This window comes from Mauremys mutica, chromosome 12 (genome assembly GCF_020497125.1).
Source record: "Mauremys mutica isolate MM-2020 ecotype Southern chromosome 12, ASM2049712v1, whole genome shotgun sequence".
NCBI classification, from domain to species: domain Eukaryota; kingdom Metazoa; phylum Chordata; order Testudines; family Geoemydidae; genus Mauremys; species Mauremys mutica.
Window position 1 is genome coordinate 52,091,547 of NC_059083.1, and position 18,520 is coordinate 52,110,066.

The 18,520-nt window shown below is 47.4% G+C and overlaps 2 protein-coding genes and 1 pseudogene across 3 annotated transcripts in view; all 3 read left to right on the forward strand.

Moving 5' to 3' along the window:
* Nucleotides 1-18,520, forward strand: part of LOC123345337 — a 716,016-nt gene that overhangs the window by 560,372 nt on the left and 137,124 nt on the right. The window lies entirely within an intron of this gene.
* Nucleotides 5,805-6,743, forward strand: LOC123345334 (olfactory receptor 6B1-like). Its single transcript, XM_044982124.1, has one exon. The coding sequence runs from the start codon at nt 5,805-5,807 to the stop codon at nt 6,741-6,743; it is 939 nt and encodes a 312-aa protein (XP_044838059.1).
* LOC123346930 lies at nt 9,970-10,908 on the forward strand (annotated as a pseudogene).

The window sequence follows — 18,520 nt, forward strand, 5'->3', positions numbered from 1 at the left end:
GTCCCCCCTCACCCTTCTCTTCTCCAGTCTAAACACGCCCAATTCTTTCTACTTTTCCTCACAGGTCAGGTTTTCTAAACCTCGTTATCATTTTTGTTGCTCTCCTGTGGACTGTATCTAATTTTTCCCCATCCCTCTTAAAGTGCAGTGCCCAGAACTGGACACACTACTCCAGCTGAGGCCTCGCAGTAATTACATCACTCGTGCGTGTCTGCACTTTGCTCCTTGTGTCGGCGGTGCGTGACCTCACCAGGAGCACTCGCGCCGATTGCACTGACAGTGTGGGGCATCGTGGGAAGGCTCCTGAAAGCCAATAACATTCAACATAAGCAACGCAGTGTCTACAATGAGACTAATTACATCAACCTTGACTCTATGCCGCTTGTGGAGGTGGGGTTATTAAGTCGGCGTAGTGGGGCAGTTACATCAGCGGGAGTGAAATTTACATGTAAATGCTTCCATAGTTAGGTCGACATAAGATGCCTTGTGTCAGCCTAACTCTGTAGTGGAGACCAGACCTCAGTAGTCAATGGCCATGATGTTTACACTGTCTTAACAAGCACCATAGCATTGAATTCCCTCCTGAGGGCACTTGCAAAGCAGGGATCATTAGCAGCAGCCTCAGTGGAGATCCCAAGAGCTGCCTGAGCCAGTGTGAGGCTGCTTTCCCCTATAAACCCTAGAAGGCTCCAGAGCAGGAGGCATGGAGGCCCCTTGTAATATACACGGGTGTGTGCATCAGGCAAGAAATCAAGAGCCGGCCCAGTGCAGCAGTGGAATGTAGGTGTCTTGGCAGAGCGAATAAAGGCTTGTCCATATGGGGCGGTGGTGCACCACAGAGGAGTGTTAATTCTAAAGTGCCCCAATGTGTTGTACACAAAGGAACTTTCTGTGGGCGCCAGCAAGAGTCTACACAAGCCAGTTCACATGCCAGACATTGGTGCCCTTTAGAAATCCCGTTGCTCTTGAGAGCACTACCCCACCCTGTGGACAAACTCTAAGAGCAGGAGACATGGAGGGGAGCAGCATGGAAGTGAAAACCAGATCCCCACACCCACTCAGCATCGACACAGAGGTCGCCGCTTCTTGCTGAGGATTAAAGGTAAATTTGAACCTTCCTGGGGTTTGTCCACACAGGGAGTCAGTGTGTGGCAAGCTGGGGTGGAAATCTACAGTGCGGTAGGTTGTTGTTTAGTAAGGGGCTGCGCGGATCCAGCTATCACACACTAAAAGTCCCCTAGTGGATTTTGCCCTAGTGCTGTTTGAAATGGGGGTAGGTCAATGTGCACTAGGGAATGTTTAGTGCACTGGAGCAGGGTCCACTCAGTGTGTTAAAACGTGGCAGGCTAGTGCTCTGGAGATTCACACCCAGCTTCCCACGATCTAACTCTGTTTAGACAAGCCTGTGGTCATATCCTGGGGATCCCATGTAGGGAGGAAATGGTGCGGTAGTGGGAAGGATCACAGCCGGAGCTGTTTCTCAGGTGCACACCGTCGCTGTGCATATCCTGCTCCTTCAAACTTCCTATTCTGCCCTTGATAGGTCTCATTTCCCCTCTCCCCTACCAACAGGGCTAAACTGTGACACTGCAGAGTGTGGTGGGAGCATTGAGTTCCAGCTGTTCTGTTGCACCCGGGATGCTGCACAAAATCCAGGCCCAGACACTCTCACTCTTCAGCTGGGCTGCAGAGCGCACCTGGGGTAGAGTGTGTCTCAGGGTGCCAAGGAGGGGAGGAGAGGGACAGGGGTCTGTATGTGCCTGCTCGGGGCATTCCCTTTGTGCACGGGGCAGGGCACTGGGCAGAGGGAGTTTCCCAGCTGCGCTGCTAGTCAAGGTCCTGCTCTCAGTGTCTCAGGCATTAGCATGAGGAGAGCATGCTCACTCCCTGCTCTGCTGGTGCTGACATGCAGGCTCCTGAGCTGCACCTGCTGTCTCAGAGCTGGGGGAAGAAAGGAGAGAGCGTCTCTTCTTTTCCCATTTACTGCATGGGGCTGGGAACGGAGCAGAGCGTGGGAAGAGAAGCAGATGCATGGATGGGCAGAGTTTAATGGGACTGGGAATTTCAGGGGAGTCAGGTGACCAACTCCCCTTGATTTTTCAACAGTGTCTAATTTCTTTAGGTCCCTTTGAATATCCCAGCCTCAGAAAAGACTCAGGCAGTTTCATTTAAAGAGGAGATGAAGAAGGTGGGACATGTGAGATGTTAAGGACTAATAAATGGGACAGAGAAACTCCAGCAGGTGCACCTACAAATCAAGAATGATCCAATCAACTTAACAGACAACACCTTTAGCACTCAGACATGAAACAATGTTCTTTTTACACAATGTGTATTTGTCTCCTGGAACTCACTAGAGATCATTGAGTAATTCAGGAAACTGAACAACGTGGCAAGCTATAGCTCTGGATAGATTTGGGTAGGGGGCTAACCTGGAATGTTGGACACATGGAGTCAATTCTCTGTTCTCCAGCAGGCTCCCTGGGGCTCTTTGGGGGAATTGCTTAGGCCAGATTTTAAAGGTGTTGAGGCACCAAATCATGTAGATAGCCACCAAGTGGAATGCTGAAAAGCATCTAAGCAGGTTAGGCATCTAATATCCTTTGGCTTGAATGTGAGATAGGCACTGAGGCTGATGAAGGACTTTGTAAAATCCCACTGGCCCTGATCTGCATTTTTAGGCACTAAGTACCTTATCAAACTGACCCTCTGGGCCTCAGTTCTCCATCTGTACAATGGGCACAGAATCCTTTTCCAATCTCACTGTGGCATTGTGAGGATAAATACATTAAGGACTGTGAGGTGCTCAGATACTACAATTTTGCTCGGTCTGTAACCAACACACTTCCATTCTTCTGGGTATTTGAGAATAGTCACTGAGTGAAGGCTGATTAAGGACCTTAGACCATGCAGTGTACTACTAGGAAAACAACTGAACTACAAAGGCTCTATTTGTCTGTCTGTCTACTCAGAATTTACTGCTCCTGGTTCTGTCCTCACCTGGGCAGCTGTAAAATGGGAGGATCTCTGGCAGAAATTAATATTGCAAAAAACAGTTTGGGACATCAGAATTAGACCTCATAGATGTATTCATGTGAGGAAACACTGCGAGATTGTACTTGTTAAAGCCATTCCTTTACTTTCTTAGCTCTGCTGACCATTTTTAGTGTGGGCTAAAACTTCCCAGTGGCTAGGATCCTTTGAGGAACAGCAGATCCTTTGTGGCTCTGAATAGCTTGAATTAATGTCCGGATTCAGCAAAGCCCTCAGGACCAGATTTTTAAATCTATTTAGAGGTTGCTGAGGTCCCTTCCAGTTCTAGGAGATTGGTATATCTCCAGTTATTATTATTATTATTAATACCCATCTGATTGAGGAGCCCAAATTCCATTTTCAAAAGAGATTTAGGCATGGAGGAGTATAAATCCTATTGGCTGTCAATAAACTGTAGACTTCTCATTGCCTAAATCTGGGAAAATGAGCTTTAGGCTTGGGCATTGCGATGCTATGTGCTGCAGCACCTAAATAGCTTTAAAAATCTGGCCAGAGGGGTTTTTTATATTGCCTTTTCAGATGTGTTACATTTCTTTTGATAAATAGAGCTGTCTACTTTCCCTGGAAAAATGGTATGTTTTTATTTAAAAACAAAAAACGTTTTGGCCAGAATCCAAAAACTTTTCAGCCAAAAACTGAAAAATATTAGGTCAAAAATCAGAAGCTTCCAGCTTCTGGTGGAACATTTTCACTTTTCAGCCACAAAATTTTGATTGTCAGTTTTTTTCACAAAAAGTCAAAAATTTCTGTGAATAAAAAAAATTCCAGTCAGCTCTAATGTTAAATAGAGCTGTTTCACACATCTCCCTCTATCTGTCTAATTTTTCTGTCTATCTGCATATGTCTCTCTGTGCCTTTCTGTCTGTTTCTCTGTTTGCCTGTATCTTTCCCTCTCTTTCTAAGGTGTCTGTGCTATATTGAAAACTGTTATGTGCTATCACTGTAAATTCTTAAGGGTTCTCCTGGTCCTGCTTGCAGACCAGGGGGCTCTGTAGGGAAGCATGTGATCAGTGTCTTTCAGTGGTCAGTCTGAAAAGAGCCAGCCTAGAGCAATCTGGGGTGAGTTTGGTGTCTCTGTCTTAGGGAACAGCCTGCGTTTCTCTCTCTGGTTTTGGGTTTTGTGCATTGGGGTTTTGGATTTTATGCAATAAAGTCATATTACATTGCAACCTTCCAGAGACAGTATTTGATGTTTTAATCTAACTTCCCTGTTTGTATCCTGTGAGCATAACAGTATCCAGGGCCATCCCATAGCCTTTACCTCCCATCCCCCAGCCCTTTAGAAAGGGGTTGAATGCCTTTCTATCTCCCTGACAACTCACCTCTTTCACATGGATTCTCACCCCTTTCCTCAGTTGTTTCTAAAATGTCCCTCTGGATTTTCCCCTAAAGTAGAAGCTCGGTGCATGTTCCTGACCCTGTAGCTGCTGGTTGTCTCCAGCAGAGCCTTTCCTCCACTGACTGGAGTGTCAGCTGAGAGTTCTCAGCAGCTGTCAGGAGGCATTGAGCACTGCATCGTCTCTTTGCAATGTTCTTTGAGATTACAAGGTAGATCAACCAGACCTACTCCTCTGTCCATCCCACTTATGAATGTAGACCCCCAATTCCCATTATAATAAAATACAATTATATATATATATATATTCAGTGCTTCAAGTCAGTTATTTAAAAATAAAATACATAGCATGTAGGATGCACATGTACTCAGAATTTACAGCTCCTGACTCTGACCTCACCTGGGCAGCTGTAAAATGGGAGGATCTCCGGCAGAATTAATATTGCAAAAACCAGTTTGTGAGATCAGAGTTAGAGCTCGTGGATTTATTCATGTGAGGAAAGGCTGTGAGATCGTTCTTGTTAAAGCCATTCCTTTACTCTCTGTTAGCGCCGCTGACCATTTTTAGAGTGGGCTAAAACTTCCCAGTGGCTAGCATCCTTTGAGGACCAGTAGATCTTTTGTGGCTCTGCATAGCTTGAATTAAGATCTTAATAAAGCAAAGCCCTCAGGCCCAGATTTTTAAAGATATTTAAGGGTTGCTGAACTCAGTGTTGCAACAATCCCTAAATGATTGAGGAGCCTAAATTCCATTTTCAAAAGGATTTAGGCAGAGTTTCTCCAACAGGTGTTGCCGCTTGTGTAGGGAAACCCCCTGTCATGCCGGGCCGGTGTGTTTAACTGCCCCGTCTGCAGGTCCGGCCGATCGCCGCTCCAACTGGCCATGGATCGCTGCTTTGGGCCAATGGGAGCTGCTGGAAGCGGAGGCCAGTAAATCCCTCAGCCTGCGCCGCTTCCAGCAGCTCCCATTAACCCGAAGCAGCGAACCGCGACCAGTGGGAGCTTTGATCGGCCGGACCTGAGAACGGAGCAGGTAAACAAACCAGCCCAGCACGTCAGAGGCTTTCACTACACAAGCAGCGACCCCTGTTTGCGAAACCCTGGATTTAGGCATGGAAGACTGTAGAATAGTCAATAGAATGTAGACACCTCAGTTCCTAAATCTGTGGAAAATGAGATTTAGGCTGGGGCATTGTGATGCTGTGTGCTGCAGCACCTAAATAGCTTTAAAAATCTCACCTTAAGGCACCTAGGTTGGCTAAATATTTTTGAAAATCTCACTAGGTGCCGATCTGCAACTTTGGGTGCCTAAATGCCTCTGGATATCTGTCCTTCTGCACTTGCTTAAGTTAATGGGATGTTTTTCCTTTTGAAAGTCCCACCTCTGAGTTTTAGTATTTTTCTTTGTACCTAGATGCACCTCATAGTCAAAGCAGAAGAGCACAATCGAACGGTCATCACAGAATTCATCCTCCTGGGATTCGGGAATCTCCCTATACTTCAGCTGCTTCTCTTCCTGGTTTTCTTGGTGATCTACATTGTGACCATATCTGGGAACATTCTCATCATTGCACTAATTGTGGCTGATCAGCACCTTCACACCCCCATGTACTTCTTCCTGGGGAACTTGTCTTGCTTGGAGACCTGCTACACCTCCACCGTCCTGCCCAGGTTACTGACCAGTCTCCTGACTGGAGACAGAACCATTTCTGTCAGTGGCTGTTTTGCACAGTTTTATTGCTTTGTTTCTCTGGCAGCTACAGAATGTTATCTCCTAGCAGCGATGTCTTATGATCGGTATTTAGCGATATGTAAACCCCTGCGTTATGCAGCCCTGATGAATGGCAGGTTCTGCCTCCAGCTAGCAGCGGGGTCTTGGATAAGTGGGTTTCTAATTTGTGTAATAATGATGTGTTTTATGTCACAATTAACATTCTGTGGCCCCAATGAAATTGACCATTTCTTTTGTGATTATTCTCCAATGCTACAGCTCTCCTGCAGTGACACCAGCATGATCACACTTGTTAGTTTCATACTCGCCTTCCTAGACTCGCCTTGCCCATTTCTATTAACTGTGACGTCCTATGTTTGTATCATTGCTACTATCCTCAGAATCCCTTCCACCACCGGGAGGCAAAAGGCGTTTTCCACCTGCTCCTCTCACCTCATTGTGGTTACAGTTTTCTATGGGACCATAATAACTGTGTATCTGCTACCAAAAACCAATACACTGAAAACCTTGAACAAAGTGTTCTCCGTCTTCTACACAGTCCTGACTCCCATGCTCAACCCCCTCATCTACAGCCTGCGAAACAAAGAGGTGAAGGAGGCCCTGAGAAAAGTCATCCGTTAATATATGTTTCTCAAATCAATTCAGAATGAGTCACTGATCTGTGAAAGAATCTATCTGTCTTAATGAGCAAGAAAGTTTACATCTAGTGGGGCCCAAGCTCACAGCAATAGGAACTGCTTTGGGGAACGTGAGGACATGCTACGTTTTGGGTTGATGACATTCCCATTCCTGGCTAAAGCTGATATTTACTATTGCCTTAATTGGAAACCTGACTGTCTTGTGCTCTACACTCCACATGATGACATTTGAGATTTCCGATACGTGTTTCATCTATTTCTCTGAATTGTGTGAATGCCTCATTCTACTTAGCACTGGTCTCAGATCACTGTGGGCAGAATTAGCTGGTTCAAATATTTTCTGTCTCCTTGATGTCCTGGATTCCCCAAAGCTCCATAACTTTGTATCTGGGAAGATTGTACTGGTCTTCCCATTTGTTGTACTGTGTGTCATCTTGCAATGGGTAGAAGGGGTGTAAGCGTGTGCCTATACTGCAATGTAAGCCTAGGGTGTGTGGGACTTGAACCCGTAGGCTCAGTGAGTGTAAACCTAGGCTTGAGGGTCCACACTGAATATTAACACTAGATTTAGAATTTCTAGACCCAGGCCTCACAACAGTGCTCAGGCATCTAGGCTGCACTATGCAGATCTAAGTCAAACCAGCCTGTGCCAGGTCTTCGGCTGGCTAACAAGAGAGCCTCTCCACCCCTCAGTATACTTGAAAGAAACAGGAACAAAGACCAGTGACTGCAGGGGTGTGAGTGATTGCTGGACCCAGGCTAAAAGGAGATTAGTCTGAAAAAGGGAGCATTCTGGAACGGGTGAGGATCTTATCTGTATTCAGTTTGATTAGACATAGATTGGCGCATTTTATTTTATTTTGCTTGGTGACTTACTTTGTTCTGTCTGTTACTACTTGGAACCACTTAAATCCTACTTTCTGTATTTAATAAAATCAGTTTTTACTAATTAATTAACTCAGAGTATGTATTAATACCTGGGGGAGAAAACAACTGTGCATCTCCCTCTATCAGTGTTATAAAGGGTGAACAATGTATGAGTTTACCCTGCATAAAGTTTATACAGGGTAAAACGGCTTTATTTGGGATTAGACCCCATTGGGAGTCGGGCATCTGAGTGCTAAAGACAAGCCCACTTCTGTTAGCTGCTTTCAAGTAAACCTGCAGCTTTGGGGCAAGTAATTCAGACCCCAGGTCTTTGTTGGAGCAGACGGGAATGTCTGGCTCAGCAAGACAGATGCTGGAGCCCTGAGCTGTCAGGGAAAGCAGAGGTAGAAGTAGTCTGGACACTCAGGTTGCAGCTCCCAGAAGGGTTTCTGTGATCCAACCTGTCACAGTCAGCATTTGAAGCACTCGTCTTGCTTGTGCTTTCACTCCTGTTTCAGGCAATGGGCAGAGCTTCCATGAGGCTCAGTGTCTCAGGTATTAGCATGAGGAGAGCATGCTCACGTCCTGCTCTGCTGGTGCTGACATGCAGACTCCTGAGCTGCACCTGCTGTCTCAGAGCTGGGGGAAGAGAGGACGGAGCATCTCTTCTTTTCCCATTTACTGCATGGGGCTGGGAATGGAGCAGAGCGTGAGAGGAGAAGCAGATGCATGGATGGGCAGAGTTTAATAGGGCTGAGAATTTCAGGGGAGTCAGGTGACCAACTCCCCTTGATTTTTCAACAGCGTCTAATTTCTTTAGGTTCCTTTGAATATCCCAGCCTCAGAAAAGACTCAGGGAGTTTCATTTAAAGAGGAGACGAACAAGGTGGGACATGTGAGAGGTTAGGGACTAATGAATGGGACAGAGAAACTCCATCAGGTGCACCTACAAATCAAAAGTGACCCAATCAACTTAACAGACAACACCTTTAGCACTCAGACATGAAACAATTTTCTTTTTACACAATGTGTATTTGTCTCCTGGAACTCACTAGTGATCATTGAGTAATTCAGGAAACTGAACAACGTGGCAAGCTATAGCTCTGGATAGATTTGGGTAGGGGGCTAACCTGGGATGTTGGACACGTGGGGTCAATTCTCTGTTCTCCAGCAGGCTCCCTGGGGCCCTTTGGGGGAATTGCTTAGGCCAGATTTTAAAGGTGTTGAGGCACCAAATCATCCAGATAGGCACCAAACGGAATGCTGACAAGCATCTAAACAGGTTAGGCATCTAATATCCTTTGGCTTGAATGGGAGTGAGGCACTGGGCCTGATGAAGGACTTTGTAAAATCCCACTGGGCATTGAGCTGCATTTTTAGGCACTAAGTACCTTATCAAACTGACCCTCTGGGCCTCAGTTCTCCATCTGTACAATGGGCACAGAATCCTTTTCCAATCTCACTGTGAGGATAAATACATTAAGGACTGTAATGTGCTCAGATACTATAATTTTGCTCGGTCTGTAACCAACAAACTTCCATTGTTCTGGGTATTTGGGAATAGTCACTAAGTGAAGGCTGATTAAGGACCTTAGACCATGCAGTGTACTACTAGGAAAACAACTGAACTAAAAAGTCTCTATCTGTCTGTCTGTCTACGCAGAATTTACAGTTCCTGGTTCTGAGCTCACCCTGGCAGCTGTAAAATGGGAGGATCTCAATATTGCAAAAAAACAGTTTGGGAGATCAGAATTAGATCTCGTGGATTTATTCCTGTGAGGAAAGGCTGTGAGATCATTCTTGTTAAAGCCATTCCTTTACTCTCTCTTACCGCCGCTGACCATTTTTAGTATGGGCTAAAACTTGCCAGTGGCTAGCATCCTTTGAGGAACAGCAGATCCTTTCTGGCTCTGCATACCTTGAATTAAGATCCTGATTCAGCAAAGCCGTCAGGACCAGATTTTTAAAGCTATTTAAAGGTTGCTGAGCTGTGTGTTGCAACAAATCCCAATTGATTTCAAAAGGGATTTAGGCATGGAGGAGGCTAAATCCCATTGGCTGTCAATAGACTGTAGAGTCCTCTTTGCGTAAATCTGGGAAAATGAGATTTAGGCTTAGGCATTGTGATGCTGTGTGCTGCAGCACCTAAATAGCTTTATAAATCTGGTCTTGAGGCACATAGCTTGCCTAAGTATTTTGAAAATCCCACTAGGCACCTATCTGCAACTTTGGGTGCCTAAATGCCTCTGGATATCTGTCCTTCTGCACTTGCCTAAGCTGATGGGTAGTTTTTGCCTTTGAAAGTCCCATCTCTGAGTTTTAGTATTTTTCTTTGTACCTAGATGCACCTCATAGACAATGCAGAAGAGGACAATCGAACGATCATCACCGAATTCATCCTCCTGGGATTCGGGAATCTCCCTGTACTGCAGCTGCTTCTCTTCCTGGTTTTCCTGGTGATCTACATTGTGACCATATCTGGGAACATCCTCATCATTGCGCTAGTTGTCACTGATCAGCACCTTCTCACTCCCATGTAGTTCTTCTTAGGGAACTTGTCCTGCCTGGAGACTTGCTACATCTCAACCATCCTGCCCAGGTTACTGGCCAGTCTCCTGACTGGAGACAGAACCATTTCTGTCAGTGGCTGTTTTGCACAGTTTTATTGCTTTGTTTCTCTGGCAACTACAGAATGCTATCTCCTAGCAGCAATGTCTTACGATCGTTATGTAGCAATATGCAAACCCCTGCATTATGCAGCCCTGATGAATGGCAGGTTGTGCCTCCAGCTAGCAGCGGGGTCTTGGATAAGCGGATTTCTAACTTGTGTAATAATGATGTGTTTTATGTCACAATTAACATTCTGTGGCCCCAATGAAATTGACCATTTCTTTTGTGATTTTTCTCCAATGCTAAAACTCTCGTGCAGTGACACCAGCATGATCACACTGGTTAGTTTCATAGTCACCTCTCTAGACCTGCCTTGCCCATTTCTATTAACTGTGACATCCTATGTTTGTATCATTGCTGCTACGCTGAGAATCCCTTCCACTACCGGGAGGCAAAAGGCGTTTTCCACCTGCTCCTCTCACCTCATTGTGGTTACAGTTTTCTATGGGACCATAATAACTGTGTATCTGCTACCAAAAACCAATACACTGAAAACCTTGAACAAAGTGTTCTCCGTCTTCTACACAGTCCTGACTCCCATGCTCAACCCCCTCATCTACAGCCTGCGAAACAAAGAGGTGAAGGAGGCCCTGAGAAAAGTCATCCGGTAATATATGTTGCTCAAATGAATTCAGATGGAGTCACTGATCTGTGAAGGAATCCATCTGGCTTAATGAGCAAGAAAGTTTACATCTAGTAGGGCCCAAGCTCACACCAATGGGAACTGCTTTGTGGAATGTGAGGAGATGCTACTTTTTGGGTTGATGACATTCCCATCCGTGGCTAAAGCTGATACTTGCTACTGCCTAGAATGAGATTAGTCTGTAAAAGGGAGCATTCTGGAATTGGTGAGGATCTTATCTGGCTTCAGATGGATTAGACATAGATTTGCACGTTTTATTTTATTTTGCTTGGTGACTTACTTTGTTCTGTCTGTTACTACTTGGGACCACTTAAATCCTACTTTCTGTATTGAATAAAATCACTTTTTACTTATTAATTAACTCAGAGTATGTATTAATACCTGGGGGAGAAAACAACTGTGCATATCTCTCTATCAGTGTTATAGTGGGCTAACAATGTGTGAGTTACCCTGCATAATCTTTATACAGAGATAAACTGATTTATTTGGGTTTAGACCCCACTGGGAGTTGGGCATCTGAGTGCTAAAGAAAAGCTCACTTCTATTAGCTGCTTTCAGGTAAACCTGCAGCTTTGGGGCAAGTAATTCAGACCCTGGGTCTTTGTTGGAACAGACGGGAATGTCTGGCTCAGCAAGACAGATGCTGGAGTCCTGAGCTGTCAGGGAAAGCAGGGGTAGGAGTAGTCTGGGCACTCAGGTCGCAGCTCCCAGAAGGGTTTCTTTGATCTAACCCGTCTCAATCAGCGTTTGAAGCACTTGTCTTGCTTGTGCTTTCACTCCTGTTTTAGGCAATGGGCAGAGCTTCCATGAGGTGCTGGTGGACATTTCGGGGGCATTTTCTGACCTTCAGAAGAAGGCACCTGTTGGAGGAGGAGGAGGGTGATACAGACCTGGCAGACTCAAACTGGCTGATGCTGCTCATGGGTCTTGGGAGAGCCTCTGATGCCCCTTGTGTAGACCGGTGCTTTGCAGCAGGGCCACAAGCACAGACTGGTGGGACCCCATCGTCATGCAGACCTGGGTTGACCAGAGCTTGCACTGGGGCCATGATTGTATGTACACAAGGAGCCAGAGTACAGACAATGCAAAGGTACTACTCCATGGGTATGCAGGCCATTGGGGACCACAGAGGCAAAGTTATGGACGCCAACGTGGGCTGCCCTGGAAAAGTTCCTGATGCCAAGGTTTTCCATCTGTCAGCCATCTACCTTCATGGATAGGCCGGAACACTATTCCAAATGATAATGTCATAAATGGAATTACTGTTTCCATGGTTATTCTAGGGGATCCCATGCACCCCCTTTTGCCTGGGCATATGAAACAGTATCCTGATCAGAGGCCATGGCAAAAGAAGGCTTAATTATCTTCTCAATAGGTGTAGAATGGTGGTTGAATGTGCGTTTGTCAGATTGAAATCCTCAAGCCTGAGTGTGAGTTTGGGCTTACATTGCAGTGTACACATTCCCTAAAACCCAGTGCATCAGATCCTATACAGAGTAGTGGCTATCAAAATAAAATAAATGATGTGAATGGTTTCTGTTGACACAACCTCTTTGCTACAGCAACAACAACAACAAAATCAATGTCAAACAAAAAAGCAGCATGTAGGCATGGAGGAAATGCTAATCATGACACATGCCAGCTCCTTTCACCCTGAAGCACATTGAGTAAACTTCCAAAAGTGTCTAGCTGTCTTAGAAGCATAAATCTCATTGACTTTCTATGAGACAGAGATTCCCTCGTCCTTAGGTCCTTCTGAAAGGGGAACTCAGGCTCTGAAGTCACTTTGGTGCTTTTGAAAATTCTACCCATTGAATAGTCCTTTAATCCTTACATCTCTGATCCTAATGAATACAAATGAACTAACTGAAGGCATTGACAGTAGCTGCACCACTGGGGGTCTTCTATATGGCAGCTGAAGGTGACCTCCCAGGCTGGGTAGACAGACTCGTGCTAGCAGGGCTTGTGCTAGCATGCTAAAAATAGCTGTGTGGATGTTGTAGGGTGGGGCCAAACCTGGGTGACTAGCCTGAGCCTCCCCTGAGGTGAGGGATGTCATTATGAGCTGGACCAAACCTTGTTATGGTTGAGTTAAAAAACGTATTCTAACTGATGTGTGGACACCCCCTTCTATTCACATAACTGTCAGGATGAGTTAATCAGAAGCCCCCACCTAAGAAAAACGATGTGTGAACCTGCCCAGGAATTTGGACTGAGTGGTCAGAAGGGTTTGGCTAAGCATGGGTTGGTGTGTGAGAGAAGAGAGAGGAGAGAGAACACACAGAAGAGAGATAGGGAGCCAGAGGGAAAAAAGCAAGGAAGGCAAACAGTAGCCCAGTGTGAGCCTGGAAAAGGGAAGCTTTTGGGTCAAACGAGGTGGCTAACGAGACTTGGGGCAGTAAGCAAAGAAGCTGCTCTTTTTGTTTTTGGTTCCTCATGCATTCAGAGAAGTCGGACTTTGAATATTCCTTGTCAATAAATGAGATTGGATCAAAGAAAATATCAGACTCCATCAATGTCTACTTCCAACTGGGACATCCCCACGGCTCCAAACTATGACTAGCCACTCGGATCATAAACGAATAACAATACGCAGTCTCTCCCTGGCATGGAGATACACATTGTGTTTGGGGAGGTTTGAACCCTAATGCCCTCAGCATCTACTCAGGGTTGTCTTATTCTTGCAGCAGAATAGCTAAGAGTGTCTGAGGGTATATCTACACTACAAGAGTAGTTCGATTTAACTTAGGTCGAATTTGTGGATTCGACCTTATGAAGTCGAATTTGTGTATCCACACTAAGGACACTAATTCGACTTTGTGAGTCCACACTAACGGGGCAAGTGTCGACATTGGAAGCGGTGCATTCTGGGCAGCTATCTCACAGTTCCCGCAGTCCCCGCTTCCCATTGGAATGCTGGGTAGAGCCCCCAATTCCTGCTGGGGGAAAAATGTGTCAAGGGTGGTTTTGGGTAACTGTCGTCATTCAACCGTCACTCCCGCCCTCTCTCCCTGAAAGCGCCGGCGGGCAATCTGTTCGCGCACTTTTCTGGTCAGTGACAGCGTGGACGCCACAGCACTGCGAGTATGGAGCCTGCTGTGATCATCGCTGCACTTATGGCCATAGTCAACTCCTCGCACCTTATCGTCCACCTCTTCCACAGTCAGCTGCTGAGAAATCGGGCAAGGAGGCTCCGGCAGCACGGTGAGGACATGAAGTGTCAGAGTGGCACAGACCTCTCACAAAGCATGGGATCCCGCGCCGCGGAGATCATGGTGGCAGTGGGTCAAGTTCATGCTGTGGAACGGCGATTCTGGGCCCGGGAAACAAGCACGGACTGGTGGGACCTCATAGTGCTGCAGGTCTGGGATGAATCACAGTGGCTGCGAAACTTCAGGATGCGTAAGGGCACTTTCCTTGAACTGTGTGACTTTCTGTCCCCTGCCCTGAAGCGCCAGGACACCCGGATGCGAGCAGCCCTGAGTGTGCAGAAGCGAGTGGCCATAGCCGTCTGGAAACTTGCAAAGCCAGACTGCTACCGGTCAGTAGCGAACCACTTTGGCATGGGCAAATCTACCGTGGGGGTTGCTGTGATGCAAGTAGCCAACACAATCATTGACCTACTGCTCACAAAGGTAGTGACCCTGGGAAACGTCCAGGTCGTCATAGATGGCTTCACCGCGATGGGATTCCCAAACTGCAGTGGGGCTATAGATGGGACTCACATCCCTATCCTGGGACCAGCCCACCAGGCCAGCCAGTATATTAACAGAAAGGGCTACTTTTCAATGGTGCTGCAAGCACTGGTGGACCATAGGGGACATTTTACCAACATCTACGTCGGGTGGCCGGGCAAGGTTCATGACGCGCGTGTTTTCAGGAACTCCTGTCTGTTTAGACACCTGCAGGAAGGTAGTTTCTTCCCGGACCACAAAATAACTGTTGGGGATGTGGAGATGCCTACAGTGATCCTCGGGGACCCAGCCTACCCGCTAATGCCCTGGCTCATGAAGCCCTATACAGGCGCCCTGGACAGTGACAAAGAACTCTTCAACTACCGGCTGAGCAAGTGCAGAATGGTGGTGGAGTGTGCTTTCGGACGTCTCAAGGGGAGATGGAGGAGCTTACTGACTCACTCGGATCTCAGCGAAACCAATATCCCCATTGTTATTGCAGCTTGCTGTGTGCTCCACAATCTCTGTGAGAGCAAGGGGGAGACCTTTATGGCGGGATGGGAGGTTGAGGCAAATCGCCTGGCTGCTGATTACGCTCAGCCAGACACCCGTGCCATTAGAAGAGCCCAGCGGGAAGCGCTGTGCATCCGGGAGGCTTTGAAAGCTAGGTTCCTCAGAGAGCAGGTTTCTTTACAGAGAAGCTGAACCTGCCCCTGTTTCAGTTACTGTTGACTTTTTTCTGCGTTTACACACCCCGTTCACCAGGTTTCCCCCCTTCCAACAGACGTTTAAAAATAAAGTTTGTGGAACATTGTTAATTAACAAAGTTTTCTTTACTAATGAATTTGCGTTAAAGGGTTCAAACAGGGATGCAGACTGTGGTGGGTACGGTGTGCAGTGATGTACAAACCGCTTCTACACTCGAGGAATGACAGGCTCCTGCTCCTACAGCGGTCTCTGGGGGGAGGACGGTTACAGGAGGGTGTGCAGGAAGGGGTGGGTTTGCAGGAAGTGGTGAGGGATGTGTGGGAAGGGTGAGTAGGTGTAGGGGGATGAGGGCTCTGGCTGGGGCTCAGGGCATCGGAGAGGCTCATGGCTAGGGTGGAAGGGCATGGTAAGGGCAGCCTGCCTTGCCATTTGTGGATGGCAGGCGCTAGGACCCTGGGGCAGCATACACCTCCCAGACTGACCTGGGGGAGCAGACACCTCGCAGAGTGACCCGGGTGCCTAGTGACTGCACTCTGTGTGTGACCTGCTGTTGATCCTGCCCCCATGTCTGTACCCTGGTAATGGTGGCTGTCCTATGCAATTAACAAACCCCACCCCCCCCTTCACACAAAGTCTTCTGCAAAGAAACATGACGGAAACAGTAATTAACAGCAAACTATTTTTAATACTCAACTACACAGTTGGGGGATGAAACTGGGATTTGGGATTGGGTGAGCCAGGAAGGGAAGCACTTCTCAAAATTTAGGGAATGAGAGCTGTTTGGTACATGAGCACTCTGCTGGGGTGGAGTGACAGTTTTCACGGCCCCTAGCGTCCCTCCTTCTTGTTATTTTGGGTGAGGGGGGGACAGGACTTTGTGGCGGGGGAGGGCGGTGGCAGATACACTGCAGGGGGGCTCTCTCCTCCTGCCTGCAGTCCTGCAGAACATCCACAAGGCGCCGGAGCGTGTCCGTTTGCTCCCTCATTAGGCCAAGCAGTGTTTGAGTCGCCTGCTGGTCTTCCTGCCGCCACCTGTCCTCCCGTTCGCTGTGTGAGCGCTGGTACTGGGAGAGGGTCTCCCTCCACTGGCTCTGCTGGGCCGCCTCCTGTTTTTAAAAAAATAAATGTTTACATGTTTATAGCACTTACCGACTGATCCTTCCCCTGATTCAGAGTCCGGGTTAACGGCCGGGGAGGGTTGGTAGGGGATCTCTGTGAGGGTGATGAAGAGATCCTGGCTGTCAGGGAAATCAGTATTGTAAGCGCTGTCGCCTGCCTCGTCCTCCACAAACCCTTCCTCATCTTCCCCATCGGCGAACATCGCCGAGAAACTGCCAGTCGACACTATCCCATCCTCAGAGTCCACGGTCACTGGTGGGGCAGTGGTGGCAGTCCCACCGAGAATGGCATGCAGTGCCTCGTAGAAGCGGCATGTCTGGGGCTGGGCTCCGGAGCGTCCATTTGCCGCTTTGATTTTTTGGTAGCCTTGTCTCAGGTCCTTGATTTTCACGTGGCACTGCGTTGCATCCCGGCTGTATCCTCTGAGTGCCATGGCTTTGGAGACCTTCTCGTAGGTCTTGGCATTACGTTTGTTGGAGCGCAGCTCCGAAAGCACAGACTGATCGCCCCACACAGCGATCAGATCCAAGACTTCCCGGTTAGTCCATGCTGGGGCCCTCTTTCTACTCTGAGATTGCATGGACCCCTCTGCTGGAGAGGTCTGCATCGTTGCTGGTGCTGCTGAGCTCGCCCCGATGTCCAACCAGGAATTAAGATTCAAACTGGCCAGACAGGAAAAGGAATTCAAATTTTCCCGGGGCTTTTCCTGTATGGCTGATCAGAACATCTGAGCTCGGACTGCTGTCCAGAGCGTCAACACAGTGGTGCACTGTGGGATAGCTCCCGGAGCTACTAAGGTCGATTTTCGTCCACACATAGGCTAACTCGACATAGCCATGTCGAATTTAGCGCTACTCCCCTCGTCGGGGTGGAGTACCGAATTTGAACTAAAGAGCCCTCTAGGTCGAACTAATTAGCTTCCTGGTGTGGACGGTTGCACGGTTAAATCGAATTAACGCTGCTAAATTCGACATAAACTCCTAGTGTAGACCAGGCCTGAGTGTTTGCGTCTCTGTCTGGTCCCTAGAGAAAAACAACCCAACTTGCTGCTTAGAGTAATAGGAATCATCATCATTGCCTATGATAACTCTGGTTATTCTTGTTAGCCATACAAATGTCCAGTCCCACTTTGATGACTACAGTCTAATCACACATCGTGGAAAAAGGTATTTATTGGTTCAGAATTTGCCATCTTTTAATTTTATTATATGTCCCTGTGACATTTCTTGCGGTGCCTGGGATTGTGCGGCACCCACTGACACCACCCCTTAGCATGGGGAAGCCATGTCGGTGCCTGCCAGGGGTCAGCTCCCTTAATATTATTGTGATTTTTGGTGGAAGGGGCCAGCTATCACAAAGGCAGGCACGACAGACCGGAGTGTCCAAGGGGACTGTCTGTGACTCCATGTTAAGGCTGTTGTAGTGCTTGAGGAGGTCCCACTTGATACTTGGTTGTTGAAATCTAAGTCTAGAACTCACAGCCAATGTGAGGGTTGTGATCTGATTCTGAACAGTCTGCCCTGAGGCTGGTACCCGTGCTCTTCAGTAACTCCAGACAGCCTGACAGCCCTTCTTCCCCCGTCATCCGGGATGGCATGAGTGAGCCAGGTAATCTTGAAAAGCCTGTGCTGCCACAGTGGAACAATACTCTCCTCAACTCAGGGACTGGAAAAGGGTGTGAAGTGGCCATTACACTTTACAAGTGTGGTATCCTGTCAGGGGAGTATGATCAGGGTTTGAACATAGGCCATGGCAGGAAGCACCTACCCACAGGAGTGACACGATAGAGTGGGAATGCGTAGTGTGGGTATTTTGAGGTATCGCACAAATAGGGCAGAGTTAAGGTTGTGTGGGCATTTATCTTCTCTCTCTATTTCCTGGTTCTCAGAAGTCAGAGTTTTGCTGAACTCAGCCTTTGGGACGGGCCCGAGCTATCACCGGGCACCTTAACTGTGCATTAACAAAGGTTTTTTTGTGACATTTTATTTCCTAGTTTTTAAAACAGAAGGAGCCATTTTTATTAGTGAGAGTTCCTGGCCATTTAGACAACTGTCGTTCTCACCTAGGTTTCCAGTTGAT